Genomic DNA, 17,771 nt, shown 5'->3' on the forward strand with positions numbered 1-17,771 from the left:
AACTTGTACAGATTTTATATCAATATTAATGAAATCGTCTTTTTAAAGCGAAAAATAGACTTGCTCATGATCTCTTAAACAGTTTGCTCTGTTTCCTGTGGCTTTGACTTGATCATGACTTAATGTTTTATTTGGTTTTAACTTATTAGTCCTTTTTGTGTTTATTTTGTTGAATCATCATACTGTCTTTAACTTCTTCCTTTCCTTCTTTTAAAAAATTGTTTCCCTTCCAGATTGCTGCCTCAGCCAAATGTATTCAATGTTTCTTGTAAATACCTTTGTGTTTGAAAACTTACCCGACTGCACTCAATTCTTTACACACACATTACACGTATGTACAAAATATAGTGGTACCCTGGCTCACGAACTTAATTATTTCCATGCATTCTGGTCACAAACTGAATTGGACAAGAACCGAATCCAGTTTCCCCATAAGGTCAACATTGTATTGTGGAAAGAAGTAAGTGTGTGAACCGAGGTACCACTGTATTGTATATAGTATAATGTATTTGAGACTTTGTTTCTATCATTGATTTCTTATTCTATTTATTTGCCTTAACTAACTAGATTAAGTAATTTTGTATTGTAATAGGCTACAATATCTAGTAGGGTCTGGATTCTAAATATCAGCTTTAAAAATAAACGTTAACTTTCTAAAGGTTATACAGACTCATTTCACCAGATTTAAGAAGGAAAAAAGACATTTAGCCAAAATATCCTTTCTTAACATTTAAAAATTTCCTCCTATTTGCATGTTTTTATATACTTATGTTTTTAGGGTATCCAAAAATTGTAGGTCAATGAAAACATCTTTGTCAAATAATGACAATCTGCAAAAAGTTTAGAGAAAAGCAGATTTTAGCAAAGTGAATACAATTTACCCAGATTTCCACAGTCTGGATGTAATCCTTTCTGTAATTAGTCTTCTTTAAAATTCTTAATATAGTGTAAATATATATATATTTTAATACATGTATTATTTCAAGACATATATTACTGTATATTATATATTCATAACATTCATAGTCAGAGCTCCTGGGTTTGAAGATGAGGATTTCAGGACAGGTACTATCCACTACTCCTTGTTAATGAAATCAGCCTCAGTGTTGTTCCACATACTGACCTTCAGTGGAGGAAAAACTTACTTCGTTTAGCATTATGGCAAAATTAATGTTTATGCACCCAAGAAAGCTATCTGAAACACAATGATATATTTTCTTTCTCTGTTCAGTAGGCTTTCAATTTGGAATTAAGAGTAGTCTCTGGAGCTTAAATTTGTGTACCTTTTAAATTTGTATTTCCTGTCAAGTTGTTCTGATTTATTTTCTTTACACCTCGATAATCCTGGCCTCTCCCTTTCACGTTCAGAGCTTTCATTTATGTTCTTGGTGTCCATATGTGTTCCAGAACTGTGTATTTCCATGGGAATTTCATGAGCACAGTAGGGGAAGGGTGGACACAGGCCCATACTCCCAGTTCTCTAAGGGGAAAGACTGCTTTTTCTGAATTTTGAAACTTAGTGCTTTGGCTTGAATTTCATTTCTTAATTATTTTGTATTTCAAATTAAGGTTTTAATAAGTTTAATATATTTCAAAAGATCATTTGTGATTACAGTATAATAAACAGAAATTTGGGGAAATCCAGGATAAAAAAATTGCCAAATGGCTCATCATAGCCAAACATTCACTTTTAAGACCATAAGCGTCTCAATTTTAAAAAGTAACTGAAGCAATATGGTTTTGCAAATACAATACAATGCAATTTCTTTACAAGTGAGTTCATGATGGTTGTGTCACCTAACTATAGTTTCATTCATTCATTCATTCAAAAGAAAAAAACCCTAAAGATAAGCTTCCCAAGAGTCCATCAGGACATTGAATTCTTTCAAATGGGTTGCAACTGAACTAGGATAGTTTATGGGTAAAATCATTAACCTTTGTGTTTTCCCCCTTGTTAGTAAAGAATTAATTTTTTTTATTTTATTGTTACATTTTAGATACACATAATGATAACATTCATCATAGGGAATTTGTACCTATACATGATATATTTCACTTCTTTTTTCCCATTCCTCTCCCCTCCCAAGACAAAGTTATTTTGTTAGCTTTTTATGTATCATTTTTAGTGGTAATGTTTATTATAGTTGTCTCAGTTACAATAGCAAAATAATGGTGAAAATATGAACAATTCAAAGATATATAAACAAGAGTGGAAAGATTGCCCACATTTTATCTTTCAAATGATTATCATAAGCTTTTGGCTAATCTAAGTTATTTTTCTCCACTTTTGCATAAACTTCTTAGCTTAGTTCTAGAAAAGTTGCTAAGACAGAACAGAGTTGGCAAGGACTCCTCATCCTGCTTCCCCAGATGCTGAGATCTTCCATGACCCTGGAACTGGGTTTCAAGGAAGAAACCAACACCAAGGCTCATTGAGTAACTCAACTCCGGAACACCAGACTTTATGCAGATGTTTCAGGATCCATCCAGGATCCCATATGCATTGAATTATTAGAGGTTAAGCACTGCATTATTTTGAGTCTTCTTTCTTGAAATCCATAGACCAGCTCACTGGCAAAGAAGCAGGAGATCCTTACAGGTTTGACACCAGGCTGTCCTCTGCTGGCTTCCTGGCTTGGCTCTGCCTTGCAGAGCTGGACCATGAGTGTTGACAGCTTGCAGTGCAGAACTTGACCGCTAACCTGACACCCTCAGGCCCTCTCGAGCCTCTGACCCAGCTCCTTCCTGGAACCACTGGCCATTGCCAGGTGATCTCTGACCCCAGCTTCCCCGACTGCTATCTTTCTTCTCCCTGCTTCAGTCTTTCAATCCTGAGACTTCTGTTTTCAATGTTGCAAGAGCTGGCTACTGCTCAATTTCCAAAAGCTGTTTAAAATTGACCTGACAGCCAAAGCTGTGAACCCCGTTCTTGCTAAGCCTGAGAGTTTTGCGAAACAGAAGAACCAGGAAACAAGTCAGTTTATACAGCCAGATGTGACGCTGCCCACAAACTCTTTTGGTGTAGTGAACTGGGGAGAGAGAGGCAGGGAAAACAAGTAATGAGTAAATTACAATACTCAAAAGTGCTAATATACTGAAAAAGTGAAGAAGGACAGAGTATGAGTAGCAGCAGCGTGGAGGAGCAAGGGAAAGAGGGTGTACTTTATTTCACATGGAGAGGCTAGAGGAAGTCTTTCTACCTTCTTGAAAGATTAGTATGTTTTCAGACTTCCAACTTTTTTGTTATGCAGACATGAATCGGTGCTTTAGAATAAATGCATAATGACGCTCAGGGACATGTTGTTCTTCTTAATAATTCCATATGAATGGGTAATATTAGTTTTAATGTTTGCCTACTGTTTTTATAGCTCAGCTCCTGTGTAAAAGAATTGCACAGGACAGCGGAATTTTTGTTGTGGCATTTTCGTTTAAAAGTCATTCTCATTTTTGAAGAGTTAGAGAAAGAGAAGAAAGAGGGCCCCTTCAGAGTGGGTTGGTCACCACTGTTTGGGCAATGGCTGATGTAGAAAACACAGAGAAGAGAGAGCAGCTTATGCAGCAGCATTTCTCATGTGCAAACCCAGCATCAGCCGGAGGGTGAATTGTGCCGTTCACCCCTCAATAATCAGATTCTCTGAACTTTGTTGTCTTCATTTAAGTGAGAAAATGGAACCACACACAGACAGAGTCAATTCCCCTCTCAGCAAGCGAAATGTTTAGTTGGAGAAATTCAACAAAGTTAACATAAAACTCAAAACCATACTAAAATAACAATGAAATAAATAAGTTTCTTACAATTTACTACAAAGCACATCTAAATTATGATATCAATAGATTTCTTTTCAGTGCTAGAGATCCAACCCAAAGTCGTGAGGGTGCTTGACAAGGACTCTACCGCTGAGCTACAGCCTCAGCCCTCATATCAATTGATTTTGATAACACTATGAAGTATATATTATCATTTACAGAATGAAGACAAAAATATTTAAAGATTAAGTCTCAAACTCATGGTTATACCACTAATTGATAGGGCAAATAAGGTTTGTGTTCATTGCCTATTTATTATAAACTGATTCTTTTCAATCGTAGAAGCCATCTATGCCTGATTTTCAAGTAAGTCATCAAATCTGAGAAATGTTAGTGGGTTCTGGAGAGGTTGGAAGTGTTATTTTTATGATACTGGATTAGAGAAAGATCAAGTGAAAACAAAATAACAGAATGCTATTCGTTGTGATTACAGAAAGATTGTCTAGTCCATGGTCAATTAGAGCTGAAGTGGGTTTAGAAATTGAATAGGTTTGGGTAAGAGGACAGAATACCCCAGATTTTGAAAACATAAAGAAACAATTAGAGAAAAGTTCAAAAAGAGGGTTTATCATGCACAGTGGAAATATTACATGCAGACACTTCTAGATTTTTTTTTTACTCTTCTAAATATTTGAATATTTTCTGATTAGTGATCTGTTGAAGTGCTTTGCAAGTTCAGCTTTCATCCAGCCAAATGCAATTTTCATTTTCTTCCACTGAATACAGTAGATTCTATGGGAATAGAGATTATTTGGCTTTTGTCTGCTATCCTGAGCATGGCACTTCATAACCTTATTGTTCAGTAAGTTCAGTGCATGAGTTGAATGAGAGATGAAATCTAAATTCAACAAAAGTTAAAGATTCAACCACTTGAACATGATTGTTAGTTGAATTTCAGGTCTGAGGAGGAAGGAATAAGCATGTTCCTAAGTTTCTAGCTTGGACTATTCAGAGGCTAATTATACATCCACTAAGAGAGAGAATAGACAAGAAAGAGGAGGTGAGTGTACCTGAGGCACGTGACAAGTTAGACTTGGGGCATGCTGAAGCTGGGCATCATTACGGTACCCAGGTACGTGTCCAAGGAGAAGTTGGGGATGTCACAGCTGATTATACAATGTACTGGTACTTTTTGTAGACAAGGGTGCATTTCCCTTTTCGGCTTTACTTTCCTAGACCCCAGATTGGTTTGTATGTGGTAGTGTCAAGCTTCTGGTCTTTCTTCCCTGGCAAGTTATTGCTATCAGTACCTTCTGTATCTTTGTTATTAATATCTCCCAATAGCATAAGTCTCTCCCCCATGGTTCTTGTCACTTTCTGCAGCAGTTCTAGAAGTCCCTTTTCCTGAGCATCATTTGTGGCTGCCTCAATACCCTGAATGGATTCAAAATATTGACCCTTCATGGTTATTTTCAGCTTGGGGGAGAGCCAGAAGTTGCACAGTGCCAGATCCAGTGAATAAGGCGGATGAGAACACATAGCCATGCCTTTTGGAGCCAACCTTTCTGTTAGATGGCCCTGGGCAGCAGCATTCACCATAGTTTTGATCACATCTTGTAAAAACACTCATGAAAGAGGACTTCTGGAACTGGTTCTGAAATTTGCAAGAATGGTGGGATAAGTATATTTGAAACAAAGGGGGGACTTTGTAGGGGATTAGTTTCAATGTGTCTTTTATTGCTATAATTTAAAAAAAATATACACATTCACTCTATAGTTTGTTCACACCACATACACACAATGACAAAAGGAAGATGGGAAATTTGTAAATCTCCTTCTGACTTTCTTGGTGTGGGGAAAGATCAGAGTTCTGTGTGCTCCGCTCTGGCCGCCCTGGCAGTCATCCCAGAACTTGCCACGCTGCCTTGTGAATGGTAATGACTTTACGCAGAATTTGTTGGAAAAATAAGAATGCTTTTGAAATAGGTTTACTCTGGCTTCTCCAGTTACTGTATGCTTTGTGCTTAGCAGCTTCGAGTACCGGGTCTTTTGTTACTTTCGAGATGTTACTCATGACCATTCTGCCACATTATCATGGGGCTTTTACGGATTTTCACCGGAAGAGCACTTGCCGTAGGAACTGTGCTGTTAGACCCCACTTTCCCTATGACATAGGGGTGGCTGCCTTTGGTTCACAAGATGAGTGAAATAATCCACAGAGTAGATCCAAATGCACTGCTGAAATCAAAATGAAGGCCCGCATCAACAGAAGTTAGAAAAGTTCTGTGATTACAAAGAAATTTGAGTTTTGAGTATATTTTCATCTCTAAAGACCAAGGAGAATATTTTAAGACTTGCTTATGCCATCACCCTTCAATAGTTTGCACTCAACAGCCTCAGACTGCTGCATGGGTATTACTCTGTTATTCAAGTTTTAAATGTTAGAAAAATTTCAACTAAAGACTAACATGGAAGTTACTCATTGTGCCCACTTCTTAAAATGCATATATTGAGAAGCAGGTGTTTAAAGTGTTACTTCAGCTCTGAGTAGAACATGGCCTAATGCAAAATCTTGTCTAATACTTCTTTAAATTAAACCATACAAGCTTAGATTTAGGTCCTGTATTTCACTCAAATATTTGCTGGTTTTTCTTTTTTCTCCCTACACATACAACGGGTAATGTACTTAGTTTGCTTTTGCCTGAGATATTTCTTTATTTAATGCAATCACTTTTTATTCCTCTGAACATTTTTGAAATATTTCACGTTGTATGTAGAAGCTTTCCTGATGATGCAGCTTTGCAAAAATCTTACATTTTATTTTTAAAAGATATTCCTTCGTTCTCTCTTCCATCCAAAATATTTCACCAGAAAGTTTGACTTTGATTTCCAAGTGAAACCGAATGGATTTAAGTTCTGGTCTGGTCACTTTCTGTCTCTGAGGGCTTGAACAAGCTGCTTGCACTTCCTAAGCCTCAGTTTCTCCTGCCTAAATTGTAGGACGCTTTTTTTTTTTTTGGTACTGGGGATTGAACTCAGGTCCTTGCGCTTGCAGGGCAGGCAGCGGAACCACTGAGCTAAATCCCCAGGCCTGTAGAACGCTTTTGAGGGTGAAAGGAACTAAGGTATCCTGGACTCAGCCTCTCGGTGCTGTCTGCATTCAAATCTGCTCAGTAAATGTGAGCTTTTAGTATTATGTTCTGTGGTGGCGGAAGTCCTGTTTTCAGTAGCAGTAAATCAATGTTTAATGTCAGACTTTAAAAAAAAAGATTGTTTGGGAATTATTCAGTAGTTTAACTGTTCCATGTGTTTGGTGGACTTGGAAAAAATGCATAAACCTGCTTTCTATTTAACAATAATATTTCAAAGCAGATCAGATTCACCTGTATAGATGGCACGCTTGGTGTACTCAGACAGCCAATACCACTTTCTAAATTATCATGAATTTCAAACATATGTTGAACTAAATGGGAAAATTTTATAAAGAAACTTTTAGAGTAATATCTTGCAAAGATATTTACAAAAGTATAATTAATTGATTTAGCATTTCTGGGAGAAAACGTTTGTAGCTTTGTGTTTTCAGTCTTCTTAGCTCCTTACTATTTCTACTCTAGTAACCAAAATGATGTGTTTTTGTTTTTCAGTCACTCAAGACTGCTTGCAGCTGATCGCAGACAGCGACACCCCGACTATTCGCAAAGGTAATGAAATAGCTCCTGCACTTTTCCAAGGGGCATTCGGTCCCCGGCAGCTTAGTCTTGGAAGTCTGAGCTCTGCAGATTGTACTGGAACTGCCTCTCAGACTGGCCATCTGCTTCAAAACTGCTCAATATCACATTCAACAAAATAAAATTTATTCAAAACGACTGGGGAATAAACATTTAGACTAGCGTAATAATCTAATAAACAGAATTACCTCAGAGAAACTAATATTTAGAAGTTGTACATAATTAGATTACAATAAAACTAAATTAAATCAAATACTAAATCAAATTTAACTTATTTAGAAATCATTTTGGCTTCAACAATGATGTAAGATCCTTTTCACAAATTTAATTATTTATGTTTTGTTGTAGAAATCATAAGGGGATGAAAACTAAACTGAACATAGTCTATACACTATATTTTTTGTGACGATTCTCCAATGTCAAATTAATGCACAATAATTTATCATTTTCTCCTAGGAGTACAGTGTGTTAAACTATTTTAATTGTGTGAAGTTTTTGTTAGCTGTAATTATAGACAACTAAGTATTTTTTGTAATAATAGCCAGAAACAATGTTCATGGAGAATAAACTTTTTTTCTTTTTTTGGTACTGGGGATCGAACTCCGGTCCTTGCGCTTGGGAGGTAGGCGGCAGAACCACTGAGCTAAATCCCCAGCCCAAGAACAACCTTTTAATACCATTTCCAAAAAGGAATCACCCAGGATATTAATTCAGAGAAATAGGCTTTGGAAATAAGGGTTTTATTGTCAAATAAGTTTGGAAACATAGCATCCTATATATTTTTCTTGAAGAGTCTTGAGGCACATTAACAAATTATTGAATCTGAGAGGTCTGACTCTGGGAAAATAAATTCTTTTTTTTAAAAATCCAGTTTGCATAAATTCATGTGACCCTGCCACTCTAACCTGTCCCAACACCTCCTTGGAAGCAAAATATTTCAGTAGTTAATGTCCTATTGCTTCTTCTCTTTATACACAATAATTAATGAACAAAGATGTACCAGAAAAGGACAGTTCATTCATTCACATAGGTTCATTTGTCCACTTTACATGTGTGGTTTAGAAACAGACAAACTTCCAGTGCCTGGAGGGAAACCCAGGATTTGTGCTTCTCTACTTTGATGGAGGTTTGCCTTCTGATGAAGAGAAAACGGGGGCGTGGGGAAACCCTGCAAATGAACAAGTAAAATGCAGAATGATGAAGCGAATGCTGTGGGGGAATAAACCAGACAAGGGCAGGGGGATCTCTGAGTTGTGACCCACAGTAGGAGTCCTGGATTATCAGGAAAAGGGGAAAACAAACTCGCCAGTAATGAACGTGGATTCTCTTTCCTGGATGCTGTTCTGCATCTGTATTTTTCCCTGTAACTTTGATTATCCTAAATGTCAAGCAAGAACCAAACTCTTTAAAAATGTATTATTGTTGGGCCAGAGATTTAGCTCAGTAGTTCCGCCACCTGCCTTGCAAGTGAAAGGACTTGAGTTCAATCCCTGGTGCCAAAAAGAAAAAAAAATCGATTATTGTTTATTGCTGTACATTTCCCAAAATCCTCTTTGCAACTTTTGAAAGGCAGCGAACTATTTCCTAAGAATTAAAATAGAGCCAGCAGAATACCCTAAGGACTCAACATAAAATTAAAAAAAAAAAAGAAGAAAAGAATTGCTTGGAAACCAGCTTTCTTTACAAATGCAGAGTGATGTAGCTGCTACTCCCAGAGTGAGCATGACTTATCCCGAATATTGTGACCTTCTGGAGAGCTGAGTGGGGCCAGACTCGGGTGTGCTTCCCTGGGGTGCAGCCCCAGGGCGCTTGGAGCTCTAGCATCCATGGATTGGCCTTGCAGTGCCAGCAAAACCATGAACAGTGTTTACCTGGTAGTGTGCATGGACATTTTAGCGGGGAAACCGAGGCAGACCACATGTTGTTAAGAAAGGCTGTACTCAGTGGAACGTTTTCACATGCGGAAATCCATCAGGCCTTTTGGAAGTGGTAATACATTGTTATCTTGCTGCATTTGATGTAATCCCAGTCTTGAGCATGTATAACCCCAGTCAGGAGCAGAAATCCTGTTCCCCGTTCCTGAGGCATGAAGCTCCAAGGAGAGGACCTGTTTTCATCTGCTAGTTTGAGTCTCTTGTTGCCATGTCCCTTCTTAGTTTTGTTCAGGTGGCAAAGGAGGAGGGAGCGTACTCAGAGCAGAGAGAGGCAAGAGGGGTCTTGGAGTGGAGGCTCATACCCTCCTGCTTCTCTGTTTGGAATTTTCCTTTACGTTTATAAAGAAATAGTACATCCACATGTTGGAAACAAATTTTAAAGCACAAGAGTGTGTCGAAAGCACTTCCTCCCCTTCCAGGCTGTTCCTACCTATCCGCACTGCATGATTTTTCACTTGTATTGTTTCTTCTTTTTTTTAATTTTTTTATTATTTTGATTTTTTTGGTACCAGGGATCCAACTCAGGACCTTCTGCTCTCGAGGCAGGTGGTGGCACCACTGAGCTAAATCCCTGGGCCTGAGATGTACAAAATTTGAAGCCACCACATTTCTTACTGTTTTTAATAGCATTTGTTTATGAAACATATTAAAAGACTGGTTAGTAATTTAGTCTTGGGGTTTCTTTTAAAATGGAGAATAGGGGAACTAGTTAGGAGTTCACAAAGAATATTTCTGCATGATATGTTGACTCAATTCAAAAGACAATACCACATCAATCCTATAAACTATATATGAATTCCTTATTTTTTTTTTTTGTTTGGTACCGGGGATTGAACTCGGGTCCTTGTGCTTGCGCAGCAGGCGGCGAAACCACTGAGCTAAATCCCCGGCCCTGAATTCCTTATTTAAGATATTGGTTTACATTATTTTAAAATCCTCATTTCTTTAATAAGTACTATAAATGGTTCTTGAAAGCCAATTGTAGACATGGTATACTCAGTCCAACTTGTTGGGGTCTGGAGGCTCATTTTTATGTGACTATCCAATTTAGAGTTAAATGGCGTTACGAAAAAATTAAAGTCATGGACAGCATAATCCCTCAAATGATAAAGCTTCCAAGATCCCATCATTCTGGTTCCCCTTCTTTTCCCTTTCACTTGCATGCTCCTTTCTCTTAAAGAAGCAAAACAATACATAAGTTCACCAAAATTCTGAAAGTCACAGTCTGTACAGCAGTGAATGAGAGTAGCTTTGGCCTTTGAAATTATGGTCCCTTTCATCACAGATATTTTCTTCATTCTGGGTCAAGGCGAGGTAAAACAGGAAGAATACGATTCCCAAAGGCAGAGTCTTGAGTTTTGAAGTATCCAGATGAATGTGCGTGAGCATGCTGCAAAGCTGCCTTCTGCTCAGTATGATCCCGGAAGTCCTTATTAAGACAGGGCCTGGACAGTGCAATGCTAGCTCCAGGATGATTTGCTGAAGATTGGTTCTGCATAAGTAATTTTCTTTTTTCTTTGTCCAGTTCTGCCAAGATTGCAACTCTATTTTTGTTTTGAAAACCTTGTCCTGAAGAGTTTGCTGCCATCTTCCTATTTTGTTTCAACTGTGCTCAGTTGCAAATGATCAGCCCTTTACCATTACCTAGGACAGGAGTGCGCCCTGTCAGATCGCGGTGGTCCAGTCGGCCGTGGGACCGCACAGGCAAAAATAGCGCTACCCTAGCTCCATAACCTTCTCGGCCCCCTTGTATTGTTTCTTATTGCAGACTTTAAAGCGCTCTCTGTGTAAATACAAATAAATTAGAATACAGTTCTGATTTATGTGATTCTTATACTAAACATAATAATTGCCGTACCTGTAATACATACTTCTGAAAACAAGTGTATAACCTGTTTTTTTCTTTTTTACTTAACATATATTACAAGTATTTTGATGTCTGTAAATAGAAAATTTTAATTTAGAATCAGCGTAGTATTCCACTATATGAATATTGATTTAATCAATTCATTGCTAACAGACGTGAGGGCAACCTCTTGCAAGGATGATGCTTCACAGAATGATTGTGTGCGTTCAGTTTCTCACATTCAGCCTATGTGGAGGATGCATTTTCAGGTTCTCTAGGACGATCAAATGCTGTGCTACCACTGGCAAAAAAAGGACTTCTGGGGCAAAACTGTCTCTAAATTTGCTTTCTTTCATTATGAAATGTGTGAGTCACCTCTTTGTTTGTTTTAAGAACCATTTGTGTTTCTATGTTTATGCTCTTGTAATTTTAAAATTTGTATTTCTATTTCCTTTTCTCTGAGGTACTTACTCATACTCTGCATTTTTGACTTGTCTCTTTGCCACAACAAATTGATTTCTGTGTGCTCTTTATCTGTTAAACAGATTAATCCTTTATATTACAAATTGCAGCCACTTTGCATTACAGTGCCATTGTTCATTTAATTTTGCATAATATAAGATTTTTTTATCAAATTTGTCGACTTTTTGAAGGGCTCTGGATTCTGAGTGGCGATTAGAAAGTCCTCCAACCACTTGGAGATATTAAAGAAGACTCTCAAGTTCACTGTAAAACCTTTATTGTTTTTATATGTAAATATTTTACATATTTGCTACCTATATTGTTATTGGAAGTGAGCTGTGCAACCAACATACTTTTTTTCCCCTGGGGGATGTCATGATACCGACAGTAAAAAACAAATAGCTTATTGTTCCAATGCTGCTGGAAGATGTTAACTTTAACTTATATTAAATTACTATAATTGAGCTTATTTGGGTTCTTCCAAGCTTTTCTATTATATTCATTTATGTCTGTCCAAGAACCAAAAGAAATTCATTATTGTCATTAGCGCTTTATCTGATAAATCTGTTTCCTTCCCCAGTTCTATTGGCATCTGTAAAGTTGTCCTGTTTTTCACTTTCCCCATGGGGGCAGTAAAATCACTAGTGAAAAAGAAAAAAATAACTTCTGGTACATTTATGAGATCGCTTATGCTTATGAATTACAGTATGGAATATATGCTTATGATAACAGGTGTTCCAGTCAAATCCAATCAGAGAACATAATATTCATTATATATGTATTCAGTCTTCTTTTAATTATTTCTTTTGGTATGTATTGAAATTTTTCCCAGTAGATCTTGCATATTTCTTGTTAATATTTTTGCAAAGTATTTATCCATTCAGTTCCTCTTGTAAACAGATACATTTTCTTTCATTATATCTTCTAGTGATATTCTTTTTGTCTTGATCATGTATCTTTTCATAACAGTGTGTATTGCAGATATTTCCATGGTGTGTCTTTTCTGTACTAAGGTTGAAATATTTTATGTTTTCATTTACAATTTCTTAGTATGCTTTCCTTCCAAATTTCATTTTTAATTTTTCTGAAATAAATTGTTTTACATGTACCTCATGGATGCGGAACAAACTTGGCATTTACTTTTTAAATCCCGTCTTACAATAACATTCATATATTGGGTAATATAATTTCATTTACATTTACTTATGTCAGTAATGTTTGCCTTTTACCTATCATATGATATATTGCATATTCTCTTACATCTTAACAAAAGAATTTCTACTTTGTAGTTAGCAAAGATTGCTTTGCTTTTTCTCTGGGTAGAGCTCTAGTACTTATCTTTACAATGGTATCTTTTCATTAAGGTCCAATTCACATAGTATAAAATTAAAGCCTGTAAGTCTCTGACATTTTGCACATTCACAGTATTTTGCAACCACCAACTTTTTCTTGTTCCAAAGTATTTTCATCAGCCCAAAAGAAAACCCTTAACCCATTAAGCAGTTAGTTATCAGTTCTCCATTTCCCTAGCCTTTGGTAACTGCCAATCTGCTTTCTATTTCCAAGGATCCACCTATTCTGGATAATTCACATAAATGTATTCATGCGATATGTGACTTTTCCTTGTGTCTGGTTTCTTTTACCAAGTGTAAGGTTTTGAGATTCATCCACATTGTACTGCATTCACATTAGTACTTCGTTGCTCAGTGATGAATAATATTTTGTTTGGTTTGGTTTGGTTTGGTTTGGTTTGGTACCAGGGATCAAACTCAGGACCTTGCGATTGCAAGGCAGGCACGGTGCCGTTGAGCTAAATCCCTGGTCCAGTAATGAATAATATTGTATCAGATGTAAACCATAATTTTCAATCCTTTCATTCATTAATGGTCATTGGGTTGTCCCTACCTTTTGGTTATTGTGTATAGTGATCCTGTGTACATTTGTGTAAGATATTTATTTGAGTCACTCTTTACAATTATTTGGAGTATACACAGGATGAGAATTGTTGAGAAACTGCCAACTCTTCTCCACAGTGGCTGACCCATTTTACATTTCCACCAGCATTGACTGTCTAATTTTCCAAAGCCTCGCTCACCAACACATGCTATGTTCATTGCTATTTTCCTTACTGTTGCTCTCTTATTGGCTGTGAAGTAGAACCTCACTATGGCATTGATCTCTGTATCCCCAGTGACTAGTGATATTGAGTTTCTTTTCGTGTACTTACCAGGTTTTTTGTTTGTTTCTCTTCTTCAGAAAAATGCCTATTCATGTCCCTTGACCGTATTTTCCTTGGCTCATTTGTCTTTTTGTTGTTGAGCTATGCAATTGCTTTATATATTAGGAGCTAGATGCTTACAGAGTACCTGATTGAAAATGTTTTCTCCTATTTGAGACATTATCTCTTGAATTTTTTGATAACGCCCTTGGATGTACAAAGGCATTTGATTTTGACAAAGTCAAATTTATCAATTTTTACTTTTATTTCTTATCCTTTGGGTGTCAGTATTGAAGATTACATTATTAAATCCAGCATGCTAATTTACCCTTATGCTTCCTTCTAAGAGTCTTAGAGTTTTATATTTTGTATTTAAATCATTACACTTTTTATATTTAGTTTTGTATACGGTTTGTGAAAAGGGCCCGGTATCATCTTTTAGCCTGTGAATATCCAGCAGTCCCAGTGCTGTTTAGTGAAGACTATTTGTTCTTCATTGAATGGCCTTTTCGTGCTTGTCACAAATTAATTGGTCATAAACAAATAGGTTTGTTTCTGCAATCTTAATTATATTCTGTTGCTTTATATGCCTATCCTTATGCTGTGCTACCATGCTATTTTGATGAATGTAACTTCTAGTAAGTTTTGAAATTGGGAAGGGTGAATTCTCCCACTTTTTCTTCTTCATTTTCATGATTATTTTGGCAATTTGGGAGTCCTTTCTAATATTAATGAGTTTTAAGATCTGATTTTTTTTCCATTTAGAAAAAAATGACCATTGAAATGTGTGTAGGAGTTGTACTGAATATGTACATAACATTGGCTAGTATTGTCACCTGAATAATATTAAATCTATCAATGCATGAATGTGAGATGTTTTCCCAGTGGTGTCTTTTATAATTTATTTTAGCATTTTTTTTTTTTTTTAGTTTTCAGTATATATGACTTTTATCACCTTAGGTAAATTCAATCCTAGGTATTTTACTGGTCTGGAGGCTGTCTTTGTTCATGTTGCTGTAACAAATTAAATAGGCTGGGTAACTTGAACAAGAGAAATTTATTTCTCACAGTTCTCAGGGTTGGAAAAAAATACATCAAGGTGCCAACATTTTCTGGTTTCAATGGCTATTTTTTCATCGTGGCTTCACTTGGTGAAGAGCAGAGACAAGAGCAAGCCTGTGATGCTTCTTCTAGGGGAGCAGATAACCCACTGAAGACCTCAGCTCCCACTGTCACATGGGAGGTGAGATCTCAACACACGGTGTTGGGAGGACACAGGTACATAGCCTACAGCAAGTGATATTTAAAAGGAAGGGGTTTCCTTATTTCATTTTTAGATTACGTATTCCTGGTATATTAAAACACAACAGATGTTTTAGCGTTGATTTTGAACCCTTGCAACTTAGCTGAACTCATTTTTTAGTTCTTATGGGTTTGGGTGGATTCTTTAAGATTTTCTATACGTGAGGTAATGTTTTCCGCAAATAAAATACAGGAATTCTCCGCTTCCGACTGGATTCCTCCAGCGGGATGCCTCTGTTTTCTTTTCCTTGCCTTTTTGCTGTTACTGGAGCTGTCGGTGCAGGGCTGACTGCAGTGGGTGAAAGCAGACGCTGCCTCCCCCAGCTGAGCGTGGTCTGGGGCAGGGCGCTGCGGTCCCCAGGCTTCGCTCTGCAGTTTGCTCAGGCGTCAGGCTTTGGGACCAGGGTGATTGTGGTTTCAGAGAGAGAGCTAAGAATCGTTCCCTCCTTTTCTATTTTCTTTTTGAAATTGTTAAGAGGATTGGTTTTACATTTATTTAAATGTTAAATACAATTTACCAGGGAAGACATTTAGGGATTGTTCTTCCAAAGATTTTGATTAATTCAGTCTGTACGTATTATATTTTCCACTCATTCTGGAGTTAGTTTTGGTCGTTTGTGTGTTCGTACAGGTTTGCCTATTTCATCTAGATTATCTAATTTGTTGGAATACAATTATTATAATCAACAATGTAATTGCTGATAAACTCATAAAAGTGTAAACATTTTTTGCTGATTTTTTAAATTGGAGTCTTTCCCTCCTCTTTGGTTTGACAGTACACTTAAACGTTTCTCATTTTTTGTTGATTTAAAAAAAAAATCAACTTTAGTGTTACTGATTGTATGAATTATTTCCCTAGTCTCCATTCCGGTTACCTTCCCTCTCGTTAATCATATCCTACACCGTGTGGGCTTTGGATTTACTTTGTTCTTTTTCTACTTCCCTCAGTTGTAAAGGTGGGTTACTGAGTTGAGATCTTTTTCCCTGTAAGCATCGTCAGCTATGTAGTTCTCTATGAACCCGCTCTCACTGCATTTGCTACATTGCATTTTCATCTGTCTCAAAGTATTTTCTGTTTCCTCCTGTTATTCATTCACATCTCCAATGACTACTTAAAAGTGTACTGTTCAATTTTCCACATATTTGTGAATTTTTCTCATGTCATTGATTGTATTGTGCTTGGAGAAAATCTTTTTAAGGGTCTAATCTTTTAAAATCTGTTAAGCATTCTCATATTCCATTTAACGTCATCTGTCTTAGAGAATGTTCCGGGTACATCTGAGGAGAATGTGCTCTGCCTTTTTATGTGGAGCGCTATTTGTCTGCTAGATTTAGTTACTTTGTAGTGCTGAGTCCTGTAGTAATTTATGGCTCTTTCATCTAGATTTTTCTGGCTATGATTGAAGGAGATATTGAAGTCTCCATTGTTACCATGGAAATGTCTTTTTCTCCCTTAACTTCAGGTGATCTATGCTTGTAGTTTGAGATTCTGTTCTGTGGTGTACTTATGTTTATGATTGTCAGGACTTCTTGATTAATTGATCCTTTTATGAGTATATAATATTTCTCTTGCCTTCTGTAATACATTTTAGATTGATATATATTTTGTCTGGTATCAGAATAGCAATCTTAGTGATCATTTACTAATTGTAAAATGCATATTTTCCCAGTAGTTTTCATTATTTCCCATTCAACCTATTTGTGTTCTTGGATCTAAGGTAAATTTCTTAACCATGTTATTGGTTCATGAGTTCTTTTTTTTAATTTAACCTTTTTTGCCAGTCTGTGTATTTGAAATGGCAAATTTGATTCATTTATATTTAAAGTGATTATCGATGTGGAAAGAATTCAGTTTTGATCCTTCAGTTCCTTTATTCTTTTATTTTGCTTAATAGACATTTACATGTATGCTGTTTGTTTTCCTCCAAATTCCTTCTCTATGTATTTTCCACTATTATTTTAATTCTTACTCCGAGAATTACAAAAAACATCCTAAATTTATAATATCCTGGTTGAATTGATTCTAATTTGTCTTTTATGTTACTACTGTCAGAGAATAAAATGACTTCTACTGAGTAACCACTTTGAAAATAATGATGCACAATGTAATAACTATTATTATTCTCTTTTTATTTGGTTATGAAAATTTGTTTTATTTTATCATAAAATAAAGAAAATATATGCTTATATATTGTGTGCCTATTAACATAGATTGATAATTTGTTATGCATTTGCCTTTTAAAGGATATAAGAAACAGAAAGAGAAGTTATAAACTAGAAATACAATGATATTTATCTATCTATATCTTTATCTGTGCTTTTTATTCTTCATATGTGTTCCCGTTACCATCTAGAGTCCTTTTATTTCAGTCTGAAGGACTCTGGCAATTCTTGAAGGGTAGGTTTGCTATTGATGAGCTACCCCAATTTTCGTTTGTTTAGGAATATTTTATTCTTCATATTTCAAAGATATTTTGGCAGATACAGAACATTAATTTCACAATTTCTCTTGCAATATTTTAAATATGTCACCC

At 36.3% G+C, this 17,771-nt stretch overlaps 1 protein-coding gene and 1 pseudogene across 1 annotated transcript in view; one reads left to right on the forward strand and one right to left on the reverse strand.

Annotated features, from left to right (window-relative positions):
• Nucleotides 1-17,771, forward strand: part of Tnfsf13b (TNF superfamily member 13b) — a 34,875-nt gene that overhangs the window by 2,854 nt on the left and 14,250 nt on the right. Inside the window, exon 3 of the mRNA XM_021239346.2 lies at nt 7,392-7,448. Coding sequence (XP_021095005.1) covers nt 7,392-7,448 — 57 coding nt within the window. The remainder of the gene's footprint in view (nt 1-7,391; nt 7,449-17,771) is intronic.
• On the reverse strand, nt 10,352-11,092 carry LOC101720839 (SOSS complex subunit C pseudogene; annotated as a pseudogene).

Source organism: Heterocephalus glaber, unplaced genomic scaffold (assembly GCF_053883595.1).
Source record: "Heterocephalus glaber isolate CG9 unplaced genomic scaffold, H.glaber_assembly_v1.0 deba00001579, whole genome shotgun sequence".
In the NCBI taxonomy this organism is placed as follows: Eukaryota; Metazoa; Chordata; class Mammalia; order Rodentia; family Bathyergidae; genus Heterocephalus; species Heterocephalus glaber.